At 34.7% G+C, this 17957-nt stretch overlaps 1 protein-coding gene across 1 annotated transcript in view; it reads right to left on the bottom strand.

Moving 5' to 3' along the window:
• Positions 1-3274: 3274 nt before the first annotated feature.
• cemip2 (cell migration inducing hyaluronidase 2) overlaps positions 3275-17957 on the bottom strand; it is a 29866-nt gene continuing 15183 nt past the window's right edge. The window contains exons 9-24 of the mRNA XM_066711169.1: positions 17280-17485; positions 16040-16109; positions 15050-15178; positions 14009-14097; positions 13192-13323; positions 11991-12026; positions 11416-11571; positions 10690-10867; positions 9263-9478; positions 8579-8790; positions 8206-8388; positions 7006-7225; positions 6583-6684; positions 6031-6176; positions 5619-5725; positions 3275-5240 (exon numbers count right to left, since the gene is read on the bottom strand). Of these exons, the coding sequence (XP_066567266.1) occupies positions 5044-5240; positions 5619-5725; positions 6031-6176; positions 6583-6684; positions 7006-7225; positions 8206-8388; positions 8579-8790; positions 9263-9478; positions 10690-10867; positions 11416-11571; positions 11991-12026; positions 13192-13323; positions 14009-14097; positions 15050-15178; positions 16040-16109; positions 17280-17485 (2379 nt within the window). The 3' untranslated portion in view covers positions 3275-5043. The remainder of the gene's footprint in view (positions 5241-5618; positions 5726-6030; positions 6177-6582; positions 6685-7005; positions 7226-8205; positions 8389-8578; positions 8791-9262; positions 9479-10689; positions 10868-11415; positions 11572-11990; positions 12027-13191; positions 13324-14008; positions 14098-15049; positions 15179-16039; positions 16110-17279; positions 17486-17957) is intronic.

The following is a 17957-nucleotide window of genomic DNA, read 5'->3' as shown; positions in this document are numbered from 1 at the left end:
AGGGGTCTCTAGTTAGTGTTATTTTCACACTCCCTACTACTGCCTGTAGACTAAAATAACGGATCTCTACTAAACCTGAAAACATCACAGAACGACTTACTGAAATGTCATTAGTTTTCTATTAAGCTTTCAATTTGTACATCTTATTTTTGCAGCAATGTTAATAACGTGTATCACTCAATTCCTTCAGGCAGATATTAACTAATGAATCACAGCCTTTTCCTAAATATGAGATACCATACATTGCTAATGGATTTGGAAAGACACAAAATCTCATTGAGAACTTGTTTACCAAAGAGCATTGTTTTCTTTCCTCTTTTTTTTCTTTCATTATCCTGGTTCATTCGATATCTAGAGTAGAGGCCAGATGCCAACCAATGTTTATGTAATGCAATTACAGATATATTTTTTTCCTGGCAACACTTCCATTCAGATTTACTGCCCTTTCAGGTTCATTTGTAGCCCCCTATAAAACTATACTACTGTTTACTATGGAGAGAGCTTTGCAATGTCCAATAACCAATGCCTGAAAACACCAACAAGGGATGCAACTGAAAAAATAATCAGATATAAATAATACACAATTAATGTTGAATGAATAAGATATGGGATTGGTTTTATCACAATATATGACAACCATAAAAAGGGTTATTATATTGTATTTTAAAAAATGTAAATACTTATCAGTATGAATGGTACCCCGTGGGATTGACTTGAATATCACAAAGTGCAATAGAAAGAAGGATACTTAACATAAAGTGTCACATGCGATTCCATACTCTACCCAACCACGTTTCATGAGTTTATAATTGCAACTTAAAAGTCTCAATGAGCTTTGTCGTCTATGTTAACCTTAAAACATGAAACAATTTCAAAAACAGATTAAATGTGAAAGTGTCCATACAAACAGTTGTGTATGTACAGCAATGTTACACACAGAAAGAGGCAAAGATTCAAACATTGACGACTGGTTTCCCACACCCAGATTAGCACTAGTCCTGGAATATCCAATGTTATTTTAGGTAGAGTAGTTCAAGACTAGTGCTAATCAAGGTCTGTGAAACCAGCTGTGAATGTATATTTTTGTAACCCCAGAAACATTATATTGAAATACCTTATTGTAGACAGGAACATTATGTTATTTTTCTAATCTATCATAAAACGATTGAATATTTGTTTTTAGTTTAAGCCCTCAATCAACATGCAAGCTTGTGATGTATAAAATACCAGTATTCATTTCAAGATCACAGATGGTACAAGTATAAAAGTCTTAACTGCATTACTGACACTGTGAATAAAAGCGTATTATTTCGACAGCTGGCTGGTCTCTCTTGATTTCAGTGCTCTTCTCTTGGATTTGTTTTTTTTCAGAAATGACAGGATAACATGAGCTCAGTAAATGTAACTTTTAAATAGCAGGGTATCCAGTGGGCTTAAATGTGTTTGTGTGCTTTCTACACAGTCCTTATTCTGAATGGATAAGCAGATCTAGAGCCTCCAACTGTGTCTCTTTTGAGGCTTCATGACACTTCGTAAGAACTTTACATATTTTCAGGTCCTTGATGTGCATCGTTAGTGTAATTCTTGGATGTTGTGTCAGTTACTGTACAAACAAAATCAAGGAAATAATCTTGTATAAGAAATAGGCCTATAAATATTTACATTGACAGCTTTCTCTCTCTCTCACACACACACACATACGTACACATCTGCTATGTATGAGTTGCAGGTATTTATGATCAGTATATATATATATATTTTTTTTTCATAATCAATATGTACAGTGTAAAGTAATTTTAAAATGAACCCCCATTTTTATGGTTAATCTTTAAATTAAGGATTTGTTTGCTTAGTAATAGTGTGAAGGTAGTCTGATTGTGTGTATTAGACATGAATGCAGATTTTTTTCTTTCAGCATGCATTTATTAATCAGCCCCATTCTATTGAATTAATTTATAATGGTTATTAGAATAAACCTTTTTAAATGTAGAAAAACAAATGTTAGTTAATACAAAATTGAAAAATATGTCAAGCAGTCTTTCACAATATTATTTACCTAGCAGAACATTATGATTTCTATTAATAATTACTGTATGAGGCAATGTTGGTTCAATCATAACAATGACTCATAAATGGATGATCTGAAAAAGTCAATGAAAACTAATTGCATCAGCTTCCATTAAATCTTTTGTATATAAGGTACACTAATATACAAATTGCATGCCCTACTTAAAATAACCCTATGTGTTCAGAAAAGGGATCTTAATGTAGTCAAGAATCATACACTCGTAATTGTAGAGGATTGGCAAAATCTTCAGACGTTTTTCAGTTGAATTCTATCAGTGCACCAATATCAAGAGTATCATTATTAGAAGCCAATTAATCTCATCATCCATCCATCCATATTCAATAACAGCATCCTCCTGCGCGAGTCGTGGGGATGAACATTAGCCAGCAGTGCATTAGTCTTTGTTTAGATAGTTACACATCTCCATCTAGTGGTATGATTTGATAGTTTATAAAAAAAACATACAGAAAGGTGCATTGTAAAAGTAGTCAAAATGTAAAGTGCATCAAAGAGCCCCATTCGAATTTGAGTAACTTATTCCATGGCATTGCCTGGATTGTGTGGTGTCCCGTGATGTTTCTATGGCAAGGGGAATCATAAAATATTTGATCAATTCCTAATAAAGTAATTAATGTGATCCATTTGTCTAGAACTTAAGAAATGGCAAACCTACTTTCATATGCTTGAACAGCATACTTTACTTTTTTCCCCCCAATGATGCGTTTTTAATCTTGCAGAATTAATAAATTAAGCCGAATAAGTTACGATGTTCACATTATTTTTATCATATCCCTACAGTATCACTAAAATTGCTTATTCAGTGTAGGCCATTGTTTTTGGTATTGTGTGCAGGTGAACCATTAGTTCGAAGCATCTACACAGACAAGCATTACTTTCATTACCTGAGGATTAATTTCCCTGATGGATGTCCACAGTCCTGGTGGCCAACACATCTCCCACTGTGAAGTTTTAATTATTTGCAGCTACTACAAAATAATGAGTTCCAACATTATATCATGATTAAGCAGTTTGGTCGGAGATGCATTTCAGCATCAGATGCCATTTCCTAATCAAATATTCAATACAAGTTTAGTTTTAAATATGTAACAGTTTGTTGTACAAAATAATACAGAATCCACACATCCATTTTTGGTGCATGTGAAGTGAAATTCATTACTATGGTCTGTTGAAAAAATAAAAAGCAAATTTCATGAACTTGGTTTTATTATGACAAAGTATAAATGTTTTTACATTTGTTGTTTTTGGCTTTCATTTCAAAATCCTTAAAAAATATCCTCATAACAGGATACAATTTTAGGCACCACAGGCAATAGATCTCATATACACGCACACACATGCACAACCACAACCAATTTCAACACATCTACCACAAAGAAATTTAAATTTATTCTAACCTAACTGCTCTCAGAAGGATGTATGTGAAATATATTTTCTACAGTTAGATTCTTAAATGTTACATTTAAAGTAGGAATAATTCAACATTAAAAAAAAACATACATCAGATTTAATATAAAAACAGTTAAAAAAAAAAAAAAAAAAAGCACTCATCATAAAATGCACTAATGTTAAGACCGAACTTTATCCAATATTCATTTTTTGGTTTTGCAGTAAAATCCTGATTGGAAAATTAATTCATCTACAGCCAATAGTATTGTCCCTCTTTAAGCATTTGAAAAACTGATACAGCACAGTGGTTACAAATTAGGCTTGTTCTTTCAATTGTTAAGTTCTCCAAAATGTTTATAACAGTAATAAACTAGCTAATTGTTGAATGTAGCTGAATTACAATTGACATATGTTTGTTGTGATTAATTATATTCATGGTATTTCAGTAAAGCAAAATTTAATAGCAGCTGTTGTAATGGTTGCAATTATGAACTTCTGTAGATAAAGATATTCATATTCTGAAAAATATAAACTTCACTAAATGCAGAACAAGGAGTCCTGCTCCTGTATTAAAAAAAGGACAAAAAAAAACCCTATGGACAAAGTTAATATTTTGGTTTAAAAACAAAAGTATTTGGGAAAATACATTTTGTTGGGTGAAGAAACAAATGTTTATACAGTGTTTGGCAGTAATCTTAAATTGAAGAAAAAAAAAAAGTGTTTTCTTTTTAAATCATAAACCGAGTTAAAGATTCTGCTTCATTGACTCCAGAAAAAACAAAAATCTGCTTTATATCAAAAACAACAATGTCAACCTTAAACAATCAGTATTTTACTACATAAAGCCAAACTTCTACCTAGTTCCTCTTACTGCAGCTTTTACTGCATTTATGGAACTGTAGTAATCAAAACATAATATGCTGTCTAACATCATTTTAAAAGCTTATTTTGAAAACGTGATGTGAACAAGGAACACCTATTCCCACAGTATGTATAGTCTATTGCACATTACATACATTGGTAAACTGCATGTTACCATCTTTTAAAATCCCACTGGTATACAAGCAACATTTAGATTTACAATTAATCTTGTAAAAGTCTACAAACAATAGCAGAGATTGTTGCATGAACCTTGAGATGTGCAAAAATGCTAATCTTGTGGCAAAAATTTCCCTTTCATTTTTCTTTTTTGTTTAATAAACAACTAAATTATTTTTCATACAAACGTAACCCGTTTTGTGAAAACATGTTCTAAATATCTTCAAAAATCTAAATAGTTTCAGACTGGGAGGAAGACAAGCCAGATCAAAGTATTATTTACGATTTGGGGGGCTTAGTTTTAATCACAGATTTCTTCATTCCACAAAAATGTGGCCCTGAACTGTAATAAGAGTGTGGGCATCGATTTGTCTGAGAGAAAGTGCATCATATGGTATAGGAAATATTTTGGTTTGCAACAATACACAAATACCCTTTGAACAACATAAACAATTGGTAAACATCCTCCTTGAAATCACATAAATAAAATAAGTTAGTAAGTTCACATTCGTTCTATTCACATTTGCAGATTATTTTTTGCTTAAAGCTTTCTTTAGAAGTTCCCAATCTTTCCTTTTTGGGGACTCTGCTTTGGTGCAGGAGTATTCTTCCAGTTGTAAAGGAATGTATTTCTCTTGTAGCCCAAGCTTCTCTCCTTTCAGACCCGTAAAAAGCATAACCCAGGAGGGTTTAACTTGTCCATGGAATCCAAAAAAGGCCAAGCTTTCTAAAATGGAAAGAACATTTGCAAATTCAGAATTTAATGAAAACGTCAATCCTTTAGGTTTATGTTATGGTAAACTATTTAGAAAAACACAACAACAAAATCCTTTGATTTACAATAAAGTGTAGAATGTATTAGATATTTATTAGAATATATGTTTGGTCATCATGTTACAAGAAGTATATCGAGGCTTTGTAAAGAGTGAAGGAGTGGAAATGTAGTGAAAGAGCTTTTAAGGGCTGAAAATAAAATGCATTTCTTAGCAAGTGAAAATAAACTCCTATACAACTAATAAGATACTATAAACCAAAAGTCAGCCAAATCTCCTGTTGGCTGTAACCTAAGAACAGGTAAGTCAATGTTTTGTGGAAAAATACAAACCTTTACTTTGTAGATCTGCCTCTTTGGCTGTTCCCAGTAAGACCAGATATTGTGCAACACTTTCATACCCTTTCGGTTTGTTTCTAGTTCCAAGAAGAACAATTGACCTTATGCAAAATAAACACACCTTTGATTACAATGGAGGACTTCAGTAATATTTCACTTTAAAGTATGCCTAGAAGCTGATTTGGCACAGAAAATACAAAGTATGCAAATTCAACTATCAGTTACAAGCTTCAACAAAGTAAGCTTCAAATACAGAAATGTCTGGCAGCAGACATAGGTTGAAATATTAAATAATATTTTAATAATAATAATAATAATAATAATAATAATAATAATAATATGAAGTCTATAGTTTAATATTACAAAAAAAAAAAAATTGTAAGCAGCAATAAGACCTTGGCCTTACCTGTTGGGGATTCCAGTTTTAAAATGCTGTTTCATTCTGGGATCCAGCTCAGGGAACAAGGTTTTCTTTGTTACTTTGCCAGTGCAAGCATCCACAGTGACCAGAAAAAAACCAGATGCTGTAAAGGGGACCTTTTCACCATTTACCTAAAGAAAATCAAATCAAATAAATATCAATTCTAGCCAACACTGAAATAACTCAAATACAGTAGATGAGGTGATCATCAATGGCCTCTGATTACTGTCTGACTGAGACAACAGAAGGAAAGGTACTTTAAAGAAAATAATAATTTCCTGAAGATTTGCAATAGGAATATCAGATTATAAGAGTTGACTCATTAACAACTTTTGTTGTTGTGTTGTGGTCACCGCAGCATAAGCAATTCTGTTTACAGTCAGATATTTGCTTCTTTCAATAGGACTTTAAATATTCTAGTAGCTCTTTTGATACAGTTTTTTACTCTGGTAAAAGAAAAGTATTTTTAAAGATTGCTCAATAGGTACAATTTGCATGCCCTACTGTATAAAAAATATATAGTTTTCCATTGCTTACAGTAATGAATGACTCATTATCGCCTTTTTGAATCTCTTCGCTGGTGAGAGATTTGATCTGAACTTGGAGGTAGGTTTTGTGAGGATCACTTGTGAAGACCACCTGAAACAAAAATAATAATTAGATTGCAGCACTGTGATGACAAAATAAAATAGTAATACATTGCATATTTCAGAATGAAGAGCCTAGAATACTTTATACATGCGTTTTATTCAAATAACATCTATCATGCATAATTCAAACAAAATGCAAAGACAATGATACAAAAAAGTACCATCCACAGTAATAGAGTACATATTTAACATTTAATGCAGTTAGTCAAAAAATGTTATACGAAACTTTTCACAACAGGTCAATACACAGTATATATTCTTGCCCCTACTGAAAAAAAGCAAAACATTAATAATAAAATAAATGATATACCTTAGAAGATCCACAGTTTTCACGAAGTGTTGTAATCTTGGGTGGCATTGGTATAATAGGCTTTGGCTCTTTTGAATACTTTGGATAAGCTTTTGCCACACAATTGCTGATTTCCTTAGATTTGGTTGTGGCGGTGATTTTCAGGCGCTCACAGCCCTGACTGGAGCAGTAACTGTGGCCGTCTCTGCTGTGTCTCGCACGAAGGAAAAGCCACAAGAGCCTAAAGGAAAAACAAACAAGATCATATATGAATAAGCAATTAGGCTACAGTGTTTAAATGTAAGATTATTATTTCTTATAAATAAAGAAAATGTCTGCGTTTCCAGAAAAAAATGTTTCTCCACCATTGTCTGCTCTGTAAGCTTTCAGAGCTGTGTTTATCTAGGCTCTCCTATGGTCTTGGGTCCTGGAATAGAAATTCATCCAGAATGTATTCCTAACAAATGGAAATGTTAATCAAAACCAGGACTGACTCAAACAAATGGGATTTGCTTTGAGTGCTTTCTTTGTTTGCATTTTTCTTTGGAGGCAGGGTCCTATCTTCCGTCTATGCAAACATATCCTCAATAAGAATAAGACAGCGCCTTCAATACTTTTTAAGTAAATTCATATAATCTAGGCAACCATAAGAAAGTGCTGAGGGAAAAAAAGTGGCATTTAAATTACCAACGCATTTGAATCTTTTGTAGGAAAATGCCAGAAAAATATATACTCTGTTGCATTCTCTTTTGTCAAGGAGTATACACATTCATTCAAATCATGAACTTTCAGTCAAATTAAAGCATATGTACTATTTTCAATGTATAATTTTGTAATCCTCTGTAATTACTTTTTTGTGTTTAATGTTGCAAACATATTTTTATTCTCCTTTGCAGATACTCATTTTACTGAGTGAATACCAGACCCAGTTATTATCCCTCTGGGCGGTACAGAAGAGCTGATTATTACTCATATACAGAACAATACAGCCTGAACTGTTTTACCTGTTTGTCTTCATTAGCTCTTTCAGTGTGAGGATGAATTGTAGTGAGAGGTATTTACTACTAAGTATTAATCCTAACTGAAAAAGCAGTCTGATTTGATTGTTATTGTAAGGCTGGTAGGCTTTATGAGGTCTATATATTAATGGCTAATTTCCCTGCACTCACACACTATATACTATTTGTTTCGGTTACCAGCTGTAGAAGGTATGATTTGTACCCTGTGTTGTTGTCAAAATAATACTTCCTGTCCAGTGGTCTCTTCTGTAACTCCTCCAGGGAGCTGATTGGTCCGTAGTCTTCTATATGGTCAAAGCTGTTGGTCTGCCTCTCGTAGATATCAGACATAATCTGAAATGTGGTGTCAGCAGGGTAGCAAAGGCCCACTTGAACCCAGTCATCTCTGTCAGGGAGATTTTTTTGTACAATGTGTAAATGTGGAACAAGACGGCATTACGTTTGAAATTACAAAAATAATTACAAATGAACATTCTAGATAATTTCTGCTGTCGATAACTGGTATGTACAATCATTCATGTATCCCTGCAGTGTCATGACCCATGTGTTATCTTGCAGACTGAAGACACACTTACTTGTCAAAATTAATGAGGTACAGCACTGTCTCTTTGGGCGCATTCCCATTCCAGTGGACAGTGTAGCTTTTGCCGATCATCATTACTGGCTGGTACTGCTGGAAAGGGGCCCGCTGGGTGTTGATTCCCCTCAGCACCATAGGATTGTATGGGTACTCATCCCTGGATATAGATAGACTCAAATTCTGAGAGCCCCAGGTCTGCATAAAGACCTAGAAATGAGTTCAGGGAAAGAAAAACGGTGACATTTTGACATGCTGCTCATAAATAATTAATATTTAATCTATAAACAAGTCCAGATGTAAACAGGTTTTATGTCAAACTAAATCTAATATTCTATGCTTATATATTAAGTATAGCATAAGACAGACAGTTGGTTGGACACCAAAAACTATAATGTTAGGTCTCCCTTCCAATTTCTAAAAGATGAAGAAAACTAGCAGATAAGAAGCTTAAAGATTTACGTGACACTTACAAATTTTGTATGCATTCTTCCTCATTTGGAAAAACGGGTGTTGACCAAGTACAGTGGTAAAGGTTTTATGAATATGGCCCTTCTACGTACACCTTCTTTCAAAGGATAATATTAACCTTTTTAGTATTTCACTTTCCAAATAGAGATTGTAGGTTTCTACTTTTCCATTTCATTAACAAATTCATCCAATACATTAAAAAAAGCGTTACCTGAGAATACCTGCCACTACATATTACTCCATTCCACTGAGTGATGTTGATACATTTAGGGTGACGAATCAGATGGTTATCCATTCGACCCACATAGACATCTTTATATCCTGTGACAGAACCATCAACATCATGGAATATTGAATTCTTGTCCCCATCCAGTTCATTTTCTTCAAACCATGAACCGTTCTTCCCAAAGAATACCTTCAAAGACACCTGTTAGGTAATTTAAAATGTATATTTAATTAAAAAAAGAAATGTGAAGTGCATTTTACAAACACATTTTTGGAAGATGTTCATGGGAAATTTGGGTTTCTGATTGGTGCTGATTGAAGGATTTTTGAAAGGGGATATAATATAGATTACAGATTTAAAAGGATTCATTAATCAGAGGTTTTTAATCCATAGATTTGAGAACCATGACAGAAAGGAAATGTGGAGAAGAGGCCAACTAGAATTTTACTTGTCTAAAATCACGATTCACTCTGATTCGCTGGACTGTTGCTACTTTATTTAAAGGTTACAATGAAATATCAAATTGCCAGTAGAGGGCAGCGAAAATGAAATGCATCAAATCCCCAAAATCTTTCCCCCTGAAGAAATACTTTTTTTTTTTTTTTTTTTTTTTTAAACATACAATTCCCTGCTCATTAACTTTAACTTTTCCAGTGTAGTCACGGCACAAAGAGCATATGCCAGATGTGCAGAAGGGGAAAAGACAAACCAGCAGAGTAAGCCTGAAAAGTACTTGGCCTTCCATAAAATACTTAAAAAGACAATAGAACAAAGGTATTTTACTTCTGAAAGAAAATAGTTCAAAAGTTACACAAAGGACTCTGGGATTTTAAAGCAATTGAGGTCAGTTTGGATGAAGACAAAGATTAACACAACAAAAAAAAACTCTGATCCAAAGACTAAAATGGCAAATTGTTACGAAACATAGCCAAGTATTTCTCACTTCATGGAAATGTACTACACGTCTTTACAATGAACATAAAACAGTAAGACTTTACTTTTTAAGGAAATCCATAATATTCAAAGTGAGTTTTTTATTTTTTTTAAAGCTCAAATTGTTTACTTCCGGTTCACAATGACATTTAATGATTCCTTAATTCCTATGAGGAACATACCATTGAAAAATGTTTGCAAAAGTACATTACTTATCAACATTTTTCCTATTTCAGGGTGATGGGGAATACTGGGATTTTAATATAAACACATATAAAACATTATTTTCATTAAGTAATACTGCATGCCAAACTACAAAGCATAATGAGAAGAACAGCAGTAGTTAGCACCCCAAGGTTTAATGACTAACAGAAACCATACCACAATAAAACAAACCTAGTCTTGGTGCAGAATCATTTCAAAAGGTTATGGTTAAAAAGGAAAGGAAAGGAATGTGAATGTGAACGTGAGTTACATACACTGGCTTCAAACTTGACAGATGTAATGTTGTTCTTAGGTGTGAGCTGCCAAGGGTTCTTCAGAAAGAAGCCCACCGCACTGGTGTATCGGTCAGCAGTTGGCACATAGCTCTTAAAGGTGCTGTTCCTGAGGTGAACTGGCCCATCGTAGATCTGAAACCCTCGGATGGGGAAGGTCCTGCAAGAAGAGTCGGACAAACTTACAGATTCTTCTAATCAAATGGTGTGTTTTTCATTGTCGTGCCAGTTTACCTCTAATCTGGAAAAAAGTGCTCTGTGGCTGACATTTCCCCATTTCCAAGTAAAATAATGTTGACATAGGTTGTGGAAACTTGTGCAACTGGCATTAACTAATCATATACACCCACAACTTTTTTCCAGGAAAGCATCTTGATTTCATCATACAAATATAAATCGATTCAATTGCTATATAGCCTTCATGGTACAAATACCATTTAAACAAGATATATTAAGGCTGAGCAGCAGATTGAGCATATTTTTTTTGGGGGGGTTGGGCTATTTATACTGACTATGGAGTAACTTCAGTCAATACTGTATTTGAGAAAGCAAAGTATAACTGCAGATTCAAATGTCCATTATATTTGTGCTGGACCTAGTTAAGGGCAACACCACCCTGTAATATATAATTGATACATCACTGAACTGTAGCCAAAAAGCAATGGGAGATGATGTGAAACAGTTTCCAGTGCTTAAAGTGCTCCTTACTTGTTCCTGGGCAGAGTCCTGGTTTTGTTTTCAGCGCCGCCTGCTCCCCAGTACTTGTTCAGTCCACCATTGAAGCCGTAGTTTTTGCTTTCCCCAACAAACAGGGACTCGGTCACCTCTTGACGGGATCCCTCATCTTTAGGGAAGCTTCCATCGCTGACACAGATACAGAGGAGAGTAACAAATAATCAATGTTTTATCTTATGTGCACATAATGGAATGAGAGACACACATTTTAGACTGAAAGTAAACATACATTTCAAAATACAGCTCCATTTCCTTTGATTTACTCATCTCCACTCTGAAAGCTGCCACTAAGGTGAAAATATGTGTTTTTTGTCTTAGCAATGCAGCCTGTGTTGCACAAACCTGCCAAACCAAAACCAGAAGCTACACCAAGTAATATTAAAAGTCTGATCAAAATCTATTAAATTAAATAGATGAATGCATACTTCAATACACACATAAATAGACTGAAAACAGTCATAATAAGTTTTAGTAATTTATAACCAGGAGCATTTAAAATACTAACATATGTAATGTATGTCAGAAAACAGAAAAAAAAAGATGCTTACCTTGCAAACGATAGTCCGATTCCATTATCAGCAAAACTGTTAATAGAAATAATGTGCATTTGTAAATATTGCGGTGAAATCGCTCTAGACTTTAAAGGGAAGACATGCACTTAATTTAAGTTCTTGGTTCTGGCCGCCAGCTGGTCCCCCTCAGGAGAATTAAACACTTAAAAAGCCATCTCCACTGTGTACGATTAAGGTGTCAGCAGCATCAACTGTATAGGTGTTCAAGCCAAGTGCATTTTTTATGCACATTCACAATGTAAACATTAAAAATACTACATGTAATACCTCTGTCTGTTATGGAAAAGGCAGATCATGATATTTACTGTGAGAGAAAGGTAAAATACCTAAATATTTAAAGTGATTTGGTACTGTGTAAGTGTGATCAATTACTTGATAATCATTTTTATATTCTGGATTATATTTAATATAGGTGTTGCTTGGAATTAGTACCTCTAGAAAAGTTAATTGTAACCTTTTCAGTGGTAAGTTCATTTAATTTCAGCTTCATTTACTGATTTGGCATGACTGAATAATAATAATGTAGTATGAAACATGAGCTCTGTGCTGCCTACAGAAAAAAAATAAACTGTTTGGAGTGTAGTCCAAAATTCAGAATTTCTTCAACCCCATTCTGGAGACAGTGGAATTTTCCATTCTTTCAACTCAAAACCAAGAACTTATTCACCAAATCTGTCATACACATTTCCTCAGTTAAGAATCTCAGTACAATTTAAGTCGGCAACTAAACTTTAAACATGTACAGCAATGCAGTTGAATTCCAGCACACTGTTTTAACAAGAGTTCAACTTTTATATGCAGACTATTTTTCACTTGCTTTTGTATGCCCTGGGGAGAGAGAGAGATAAGCTTTGAATTTTCCATTTGTGGACAAGTATTCTATGAAGCAGATATGTATATAAAAAAAAAAACCTCTATAATAAGTTGAAACACTTTAGTAAAGACGTCAAACCAATGAGTGAACCAATTCAAACATTTCACATTGCTATTCATCCTTGACACAACTTAAATTATGTTTTTACAGTTGGCCTTGTGATGTATATTTGGATTTCTTACCATAACTTAATATCAGTGTAATGACTAAAGTAGAGTCTTGGATTTACACTCCCAGGCATGGCTTTTCAGGAAAGTTCATGCAAGCACAGCAGTCAAAAACTTAAGTCTGAATGCTCCCTACCCTGAGTTTTGAATGAGGATGTCCCCTCCTCTGATCCAAGCTCCCAGGTCGTTGTTCTTGAAGGATATTAGGCTGTCGATGACAGCGAGGACACGGGGCTTCTTTGGGTCAGCGTCTTGATGGGGCCGGAACCTGCAACAGCAACAGAGAGCTCAGGTGTGGAGAGAAAATACTCAACAAAGAGAGGGCCTGTTTTCAGTGCATCTGTTTAGGAGGAAAGCACCTTCAGATTTAGCCTTCTTAGAAATGTTTTCTACACTTATACTTTCATAGTATCTGTCTGTCACTTTTTAAGTTCTCTTATCAATTGCATTCAGGCTCCAGGGTTTGTTGTATACTGCTGGAAATACCAATTATTGCATGGTTCTTTATGTGTGGTTGAACCCTGTGTTCCAGCCACAATCACGGGTGCACCATGTGAGCAGCAACTATCTCACTGGACACAGGGGATATGTATACTCTTGTGAACATAGGGGAATGGCATCTTCATAAAAGACACTATACAAGTGCACAGCAGCCTCAATGATGCAAACTGATAATTTAAATCAAACTCCACATCCAAACGCTGCACACAACCCAAGTACGACCAAGAGCAGTTTTGTTTTGAAAATGATCGTCCCTTCACTGATGCTGCATAGATGGAGTTTGTGTAAGGGATGTTAACGTTAATTTCTGAGCATGTTCTTAAACTGAGTCAGAAACCAAGCTCCCACTGTACACATAATACACGTCAACCCTGCTATAACTGAATGGCCCATTGGAAGAAGAATGGGGCATAAATGTAACACACAAGCCCACATGACCATCGCATCCTTACCTGGCGTTGTTATCCAAACACAAATATTCCCTTTGGTCTGTTGCACTTGCATTGGTTGTTTTAACACCCTTGTCGATGAAAAGCCCAGCCTGAAATAAAGAATTTACAACCAGACATGTTCAGTGCAGCTGCACATTATGCATTTTTTGTCTTGTTTGCACTACTGCTACACATTAGTCTCAAATTACAATTCATCTGTGGTCACAATAATACAGAAATGGAGCAGTTTTGTAAATGGCACAGCTGGTTGTAGATAAAAGTAGAGCAGCAAATATATTCTAGATTCCCCCAAGACAAGCTTTTCTAAACCTCAAGTAGCTGCATTCACCACTTCAGGCCCTAATATCTGTCTTTTGGGATAATCTCTTGTTTTTATTTCTTGCCTTGATGGTTTCCATGATGCACATCTCAGAAGGGAGCAGTTATATCAAATACAGATTAGATGGTTGAGGGGATACCCTGCCCACTTTAAAAATATAAACTTTTCCTCTCCCCTTTTCTGAAGACTTACTATTCAAAGAAAAAGAAGGCATATTCACATAATATCACATATATTTCTTAGGGGAAAGTTGTGTTTTGTTTCTTTTCCCGCACAGTTACTTTCTTTAAAGAAAAATATTATCATTTTGTCCATCTTCTTGGAAAATCTTGGTTAGGCCACAAAATTATATAAGTAAAGCACATTTGAGAGTTAGTTTAGCTAAATTTAAATTTGGATCTCTCACTTTTGTACCCAATTTCTCTGGTGGTTGTGATAAATACTTAAGGAACACTAATGTATTTTTCACATATATAGATTCAGTACAGTGAGGAGTGGCACCTAAGAAGAATACAATTAAATATTTACTTTGAATTGAATAATAAGATAAGAATATAAGAAAACTCCCCCCCTAAATGGAAACCACTGTTCTAAGACTCAAAGGGTAAAATACAATATCAGAAATGTAACGTCATTATGATGCTAGTTTAAAACAAAAAAAGCAATTTCACTTCGGTAAGGTGTGAATTCATAATTTCACAAAACACACACAAGGGACTTGCCTTGAAGTTGGAATGCACTCGGTTGTTATAGAATATACCCAGTGGGGTGAGCTCTGCTTTGGTGTCTGGGACCAGTCCATGTGTGTCTCCTGTCGACATGCTGTGAAACACATACCATATTCCAGTGTCCTGGTAGTTCAGACAGAAAAGTGTTATTGTAAGCAACTGACTTATATATGAGCATGCATTTTAACAAAGAAATGCCTGAATCACCATTTAGTAAGCAGAACAATTAGAAGTTGAACTGGTGAATTTTACCAACATCAATTTAAACGTCATAGAACAAGTATCTAGGCACATTTAAAGCTTTTGCTGTGACTTACAGGAAAACATAGAAAGGGGAGTTATTAAGGTTAACTTCAAACTGTTAAGCCCGAGACCAAAATACATGCTGATAATGATGCTGACCAAGGAGACTGAGTGACTAGTAAATTACACCTCAAGGGAAATCTATTACAATTCATGTTTTCAATTCTCCTTCCTGCACACAAACATACAGATTATTACAATTATAATCAGTGCTATGAAGTGTAAACCCTAAAAAACATTTTCTTAAAGAAGCACTTAACTTTGCTCCCTCGATCACAAAACAAAGAATATAAATAAATATATAATTATGGCATCAAGTTTAAGAATTACTTGTGTAAGGCTTATGCTGTCCACTCTACTTTATCTTCCCAATTAAGAAAGCATAGTTCTTTGAATATGAAATCATCTCCCCTCCCCCTCATATAATTAGAAGTTTGTCACTACATCATTATGTTATTCCTGAGACAAGAGAGATATCTTTACCCTGTAATTGTTGCATGAAAGCTTTAAACAGAACCACTGGTTCCAAGCAACTAATACCAAAAGGAAATCAACTTTAGAAGACAGGTATACAAAGGACTAAAAGCTTGACTTGCTAAATGTCACTAGTTAACAATATAGGCACATTTCAAAATAGTTGTTCATCCTGTTTTTACAATTGAGAGCACTGTGATATCTCACCTGGGAGCCTGCAGCAGCATTGTTGATTAAATGATTGTTGGGATTGGCAATCCAGAATGTAGACACTGCCCTGCAACAGAAGTAACAGCAGAAGATCAATATCTAAATATCTTATAAATCTCATAAATGTTATAAATCTCAGTTTTGTTTGAATATCTTCAAAGATTAAAATAATATTGCATATTTAAAATGTCTAGAATTAATTTGATAAAACTGAATCATAGGGTAGTGCATGTTGAAGAAAGTCTATTATTTTATGTTGGCCCCCTCTTAAAATGCAATTGTAGGCAAGTCTGCTGAAGGATAACCTGGGAAGAAGCACCAAAACAGTTCTGCATAATGAGGATTGTTCCAGAATTACTGTATTCTTGATCCAGGAGAGCCATTTCCTATTCACACATTTGACCTTTGACTCTTGTTAATCTAAACATGTGTTGTTTGTTAAAGTGCTCTAAAATCCACTTGTGCTTCCACAATATGCAATGGAAACCTCATTGCCTGTGGCAACTCAGTGAGAGTCCTTTAGAGACAGGTAATTAACAGGGGGGTAAAGAAATCCAAGTAAATATGTTTTTCAATAAAAGGACTGTGTGGTAAATGATATAATCTGCTTCAAATATTTCCTATGTACAAAAACAGAAACAAGAACCAGACAAATAAAAACACGATATCAGTCCAAAGAGCCGAATGTGCAAGAAAAGCTCAGTGATCTTAAACTATGATATGAAATGGGTTAGTTAAAAAGAAAACCATGTGGGCTCCTTTTGGTGTACCTTTTTTTTTTTAAAGACTGAGAGAAGGCCTATGTCTTCATTCTAGGAATTTAGACTGAAGTGAAGGACTTAATCCAACAAAAATAAATGTATTAATAAACTACATAAATACCTAACAGATATGATTAAGACTATCAGCTATCCTCCACCATCTCTTCTTAAAATGGTTCCATTTCAAGTAGTCATTTTTTTTCTGTACATTTAATTTTGGCTAAATGCCAATTTCACAGAACAAATGTGTGCTAAAGCTAGATATTCTAGTTTTGGGAGAAGAGTATGCAAGGTTTCAGTAGTGCCCAAAGACCTTGATCTTTGACAGCTTTGATCTGTAAACACTTGGTTGGTGTCACATAACGAAAGAGCATGCAGCTGTCAATCTGTCAGTTTCACGGATTCATCATTCAAATCAAGTGAATGACAGGTACAGAAACAGAAGCACATTTCTTTCCTCTCATGTGTACACTTACTTGCAGTCGGTTGCTGGCACAGGAACATACTTTCCATACACTTTGTTTCTGATAGAAGTGCACATAGTATCATTCCTGTCTGTAGGTAGCAGTGTGCCAGGCTTGGTCACCAGCCCCAGGTTGTGGTACAGGGTGTTTCTCTGTTCGATTCCATCCTCCAGGAAAAAACAATGTCCCAGTGTGTCATAACCTACAGTGTCCTTTATCTGCGGAAAAACAATTTCGTCATTTAGCTACACAAGATGCAGGAAAAGTAAACCCGGGCCAACACTTAATACAGCACTCCCAGAGTGAGTGTTTTAACTCCCTTAGAGAAATCAGTGACTGGGCACACAATGAACAGGCAATAAAGTCTCAGGTTTTGTCATTTTCCTTCCTTTCTTGATATGAACACAGATTCAAACATGTTATTTACTTGTTCAAGTGTTATTCTTAAAAACAAAAAAATAAGATATTGGGCACGCTCTCATTTTGTGTTTTACCCCACATGAAAAATAGGGCTTTCATACATGACTACATTTTGACTACCAAGATGTATATCAGTTCCGTGTGTAAAATTAATTTTAATCTAAATTCAGATTTAAAGTGGAAGAGGGCTTTAAAAAACAAAAAAGGTTTTGAGACTTTCAGGCCTAGAAAACATTTTGACCTACCCACAAATGGCAAAGTATTAACCTT

Source organism: Amia ocellicauda, chromosome 8 (genome assembly GCF_036373705.1).
Source record: "Amia ocellicauda isolate fAmiCal2 chromosome 8, fAmiCal2.hap1, whole genome shotgun sequence".
Taxonomy (NCBI): Eukaryota; Metazoa; Chordata; class Actinopteri; order Amiiformes; family Amiidae; genus Amia; species Amia ocellicauda.
This window is presented reverse-complemented; position numbering and strand designations above follow the sequence as displayed.